Genomic DNA, 5,286 nt, shown 5'->3' with positions numbered 1-5,286 from the left:
GGCAGTATGCCCTCTCGATACATCACGAAGCAAACCAAATATATCATAGACCCAAGGAGCTGTGTATTTGCCCCACAAGCCTGTGGATGAGGCCCCCCAGGAGAATGGGCTGCTTTGTGGTGATTGGTCCTTGCTGTAGGTGCTGAGTGCTTGGTGCGGACATGGACCCTGTACCTCCTTTGTTAGACCAGGGTGGCTTGAACTTCGCCGTCAGTAGCAGGTTCATCCAAACTGTGGGTCCCCAAGTTCGTGGCCCCATACTTTAAAGAACCAGAGTCCACCTGGCTGTAATGTTTTCTACCTCTAAAGGCACCATTTCTTGTCCCTGGTTCACAGTTGGAGAACATCTGTCTCTCTAAATCAGAGTAATGACCAATTCTGCACGCCACTGAGACTTCACGGAGCCAGACAACTGTTAGCAGCACGGCTGATGTGGGCGGGTCTGTCTTCAACTCCCCTCTAACCTGAGGAGACCACGTGTACTTCTGGAGAGAGAAGGGGTTCCCAGCTCTTGCACGCTTTTGTTTTACACGGGCTGTAGCAGCCAGTGTCAAGTTTTGTTAGTGAAGTGCACTTCGTTACATAACCTGGCTTAAAAAGAGGTACCCCATGAGAAATGTGCCGAATCTGTGTGGAGCTGACTGCCATCTGTAAAAGTGCGTGTATCTTATGCAGTCTTTTAGAGACCCTGGTTGATTATAGTTAAAGCAGAGAATATTCTTCTGGAACCACTTGGATTTGTCAAAGGTGATTTAAAAAAAAAAAAATGACTTAGGAGGCCCGCCTCCGGCGGTCTTGGCAGAGACTGCAACAGCTAATCGTTCCTACCCCCTCCCTGCCTTGAGAAGAAAATGGAGTCACCTTGAGACAAGATCTCACCATCTCCTCTTCATTAATTTTCCCTTTTAAAATCAGATGGTAAATTGTATAATTTGTTACACATTTTCTGACTTTGGAGTGGGTTATTTTGATTACATAATAGTTTCTCTCCTTTCGAAATTAGTGTAGTTGATTTTAGATGTGTAGCCTTTAAAAGGACAGCTAACGGGGACTTTCGTGCATTTATTTGTCTTCAGATATTTCTCTATATCCTACTTTACGTGCGGTTAGATCAGCTGATGAATCACATGGTGTTTTGCTGTTTCAAATGACAGAAATACTCCAAATAACCACACGGAGGAGCATCTCGAATGTTTACCAAGCACGTCGCTCAAAAACACGCTTTCCTATGGTTCACTTTTATGAAAGAGCTGCGTGTGAGCGTGGCTGTCTGCAGGCCGGCAGCTTTCAGAGAGTCGGCTGCAGGTGCCAAGCGCATCGCAGTGCTCACAGATCATGTCTTGTAAAGCCCTGTCCATCACAATTTCCGGTTACCAAGAAAAAAAAAATAACGAAAAAAGGCTGACTTCGAGCATAAAAGCCCTTCCTTTCCTGGACTGTGTGCCGCTTTGACTGGAGACAGCACCCAAGTTTAAGAGGTCAGCTCGCCTGCAAAACGAGGGGCCGGAAGCCACGGCCCGCTGGTGCACCCGGGGCCTCTGGTCCTGGGCACTGCACTGCTGGGAGTTACTGGACTAGAGAGATTTTTAAATACGAGAAAATATTTCTCAGGATAATGTCATTTAACTAGCACAATACAAACACCTTCAATTTTGAAACACAGGTTCTCATTCACTTCAGTTGGAAGTAAAACAATTAAAATGTCCAGTCAGAGGACTGAGTCTTTAAATCATCATGATTCTAGAAACCAAGGGTGCAGAAAACTTACTCTCCCCTCCTCCATCCTTCCTGGAAGAAAAGACCCCCAAACGGATGATTAGGGGGGGAAGTCGCCTTTGACTTGTTTCACTTCTCACAAGATATCGTTGCATAACTTTTCCGATATTTGGAGACGTAGTGACTGTCCCACCCCCTGAGAAAGACCCAGCAAAGGCTGCTTGTGAGGACCGCGGGGCTGGCCCCTGGCGCTAGACCTCAGGGGAGCCCCAGCCTCCTTCCTCAGGGGCCTCCTACCCACCACGGCTCCCACGGCTATTTATTGGGAGGACTCAAGGAGTAAAAAAATAAAGTGCATTTACTATGACAGAGAAGCTTGACTCGGCCCCTCCTAAACCAGCACTAAAAGTTTCTAGTTCTGAAGGTACCAGCCATCTATGGACATTTCCAAAGCTACACCCTCTGCTAGCGCTTGAACATGACACAACACAGAACACAAATACAAGACAGGAGAAGAGAGAGACCTTTTGGCACAAGAGACAAGCCCGATAGGCAGCGAGGGGCGTGGCCAGTAGCTTGTGCCCAAATTAAAGAATTTCAAACAGGTGAGGGGTCCTGCTGGCACAAGGCCCGGTCTACCTGGCCGGCAGGTCCAACCCTACCAAGACCAACCTGGGGTGAGCCTCGCCGGGTTCTTTCTGCTCGGTTCCTGGGTGTCTCATCAATGTCCGTTGCCACTGAGATCCCGTTAATTGGGGCAGAGCAAATCAGCCACATGTTTAGAAAGACCTCGAATATGCCCCTCAAAAAAGCAGGGAGGCCATTAAGGGCCGCTCTGCCCCTGGCTTGTGCAGAGAAAACCCTTGGCTAATAGCCGAAAACCAGCTTTGAGCCGCCCCAGCTCACATCAGCATTTGCGTGAAAAACGCCTCATGCCCTGTAGTTTTAGATTCTCCTTGTCGACCAGCAATCACCCTGCAGTGAGAAAGCCACGCCTGCTCTTTTCCATGGTCCTCAACACGTGACCCTCACAGGTGTGGAGCCCTTCAAAATCTGTCAGCTGAGCAACTTGCAATAGAAAAACATAAACCCTGTGCTGGGGAAACGTTTCTTTGGTCGGCAAAGGCAAAGAATGCCCCTCCTTACTCTGAAAGGTGGGAAGGACTCTCCCCACCTCCCTGGTCTGCCCTCCCTTCCCATCCCTGGCGGTTAGACCCGACGCAGCAGAACCTGCCAGCTTCAGACTGTGACTCAGGGCTCGAATCACAGCTCCGCGCTCACTGTCCGGGTCTGGGGGCCGTTTCCACCCAAATATCACAGTCTGGGAATCTCTGTCACTGAAGGGGCACCTGCAGTTATAATGCCATGTTCCAGCTGCCTAATGAAGAGTCTCTAGTTGATCTCCTCGATTTAGTGGGAAAGAATCGGCTTTTTCAATTTGATCTTCAGGCTCCAACCCCCAGCATGAAATAGTCACACACGTTAAAAAATACTGTTTAATTTTCTAGTCGTGTACTTTTTAAAAAGCTGATACAACTCGTTTTTCCCGTCTTCGCAGATCTGCCCCTGAAACCACCCCAAAGCTGTGCATCTTACTTTTCAGTACACATAGATATGAGCGCATGAGGATGTGTCACCCTGGTGAGCACCCCCGAGGGTCACCGGGTGTCCAGATATGTGAATGCACCCCCGTGATGCTCACAGCTGACCTTACGCCCTTACATTCCTTTTTTTTCCAATAACAACAGGATTATACAGCACTGAAAACAATAAACACAGAAGGCTTGACTGTTTTTTGCCCTTCTAGTATATATTTCCATTCCCACTACTGCCCATTTAAACCTGTTACCCATGGTGAAAAATAGTTCTCTAGTCATTTACTGACCCTTAAATTTACGTACAAATGACAGACTATGTGAAATTGCTGAAAATAAGATACAGTGATCATCGATACAATACATTCCAACTGCGGGTATGTTGACACACGAGCAATCACCGTATTGTATTAGAGACATTTTATTGAAAATGCGAAAATAGGAAATGTATTATAGCCTAAAATAAATTACATAACATATACAGTATATATTTATATCTTTAAAATATTTTTGTTTAGGTTCTTTCAGTCTAGGAATTTCGACGAAATCAAGAATTTGCTGAACTGTGTCCATAATTTTTTTTTTTTAAAGAAAAAACCCGCTTTCCAAAACTTAGAAAAATATACTGCACTAAATGGATTTCAAATGTGTCGTCTCAGGGAATATCACATAGTGACTTTGATACTGTTTATAAAATGTCTTGCTTTATCCTGTGGCATGAGAAGGGGAGTCACACGCGGAATTAACCTGTACCGTGTGATTATGACTAAGAATGGCAGAACCAGGTAATAAATCTACTTCAGAAGTTACGATACGGCAACCTGGCATTAGAATGCTAGATTATGACTTAAAGCTTCAGTCCACTTAAAAAACTAAAATGTAAAGTTAGCAACGCTCCATTTCCCTTCCTCTAGTGCCATCTTCAGGAAAGGGGGGTGAAAGACAAGCCTTCAGGGAAAGCCATGCGGAAGGATGCCGACATTTGGAGATGCGCGCCTGTGACCACTTTAAAGAGTTAGCTCAGCTGTGTACACGGCGGGGCACAGTGCGGGAGCTAACTCGGGTCCCGGATGGAGAAGGCAAGGTGACAGGCGAGTGTCGTCACTCGGCTGCTCCCACGGTGTCCTGAGCCTTCCTACGGGACGTCTGTCCATCCGTCCGCCCAGCGCCGTCGCAGATCCATGCCTTGGCGTGCACGGCCGCTCCGGCGGCAGCCTGTCGGCAGGTGTGCCGTGGACAGTTGATGACTCCACGGCGGGAGGCCACCGGGGTCACCTCTGTTCGGCCGTGTTACTGAGAAGCCAATTAAAGCTGAGTTGTAACCTGCTGATTCTTAAAAGAGATGAAAAGGGACAGGGTGAAGTCTGGCCTGCTGGGCAGTGGTGGCCGAGAAGCGACGGACGGCACAGCCGCAGTCCTTTGGTTCCAAGTGGAGAATGCACGGGGGACGGAGGGCAGAGGACACAACTCGGACTACAAGGCAACTATGTCTTTTGGGGTTTCAGGAAGCGGGGGCATGAAGTCAATTGTTTTTGTCGGTTTTTACAAAGCAGCGGCAAAGACCACCCTCTAGGTCCCCGCCTGAGTGTGGGCATATATGCCAGAGAGTTTACATGAAACCTTTAAATCAAGGCCTCTCGTTAAAACCGAAACCAAAACCAAAGCAGAGCGAAACGCAATGGGAGAGGAGACGAGGCTGAAGACTCGCCTCGGCTGCCCGCGCGGCCGCCACGCCTTATTCGTTCTCCTCTCTCATTTCCACGGTGTCCGTCCCCTCCTCTGCTGGGGGTATGTCCGTCATGGCCGAGTCCTCCCCCTCGGCTGCCGACTCATTCTCCATCTTCTTTTTCTAGACCAAAGAAGACACGTCAGCGTGGGCTGTGACAGGGACACGTCACAGCAGAGCCGAGAGCAGGGGGAGCCCACACTGGTGTACTCCAGCGATCTGTCCCTGGTCCCCACCTCTTCTCTGCCT

The 5,286-nt window shown here is 48.4% G+C and overlaps 1 protein-coding gene across 1 annotated transcript in view; it reads right to left on the bottom strand.

The window, feature by feature from the left end:
- Nucleotides 1-3,198: 3,198 nt before the first annotated feature.
- ANKH (ANKH inorganic pyrophosphate transport regulator) overlaps nucleotides 3,199-5,286 on the bottom strand; it is a 55,151-nt gene continuing 53,063 nt past the window's right edge. The window contains exon 14 of the mRNA XM_023532942.1: nucleotides 3,199-5,160. Within this exon, the coding sequence (XP_023388710.1) occupies nucleotides 5,047-5,160 (114 nt within the window). The 3' untranslated portion in view covers nucleotides 3,199-5,046. The remainder of the gene's footprint in view (nucleotides 5,161-5,286) is intronic.

This window comes from Pteropus vampyrus, unplaced genomic scaffold (assembly GCF_000151845.1).
Source record: "Pteropus vampyrus isolate Shadow unplaced genomic scaffold, Pvam_2.0 Scaffold94, whole genome shotgun sequence".
Lineage (NCBI taxonomy): Eukaryota > Metazoa > Chordata > Mammalia > Chiroptera > Pteropodidae > Pteropus > Pteropus vampyrus.
This window is presented reverse-complemented; position numbering and strand designations above follow the sequence as displayed.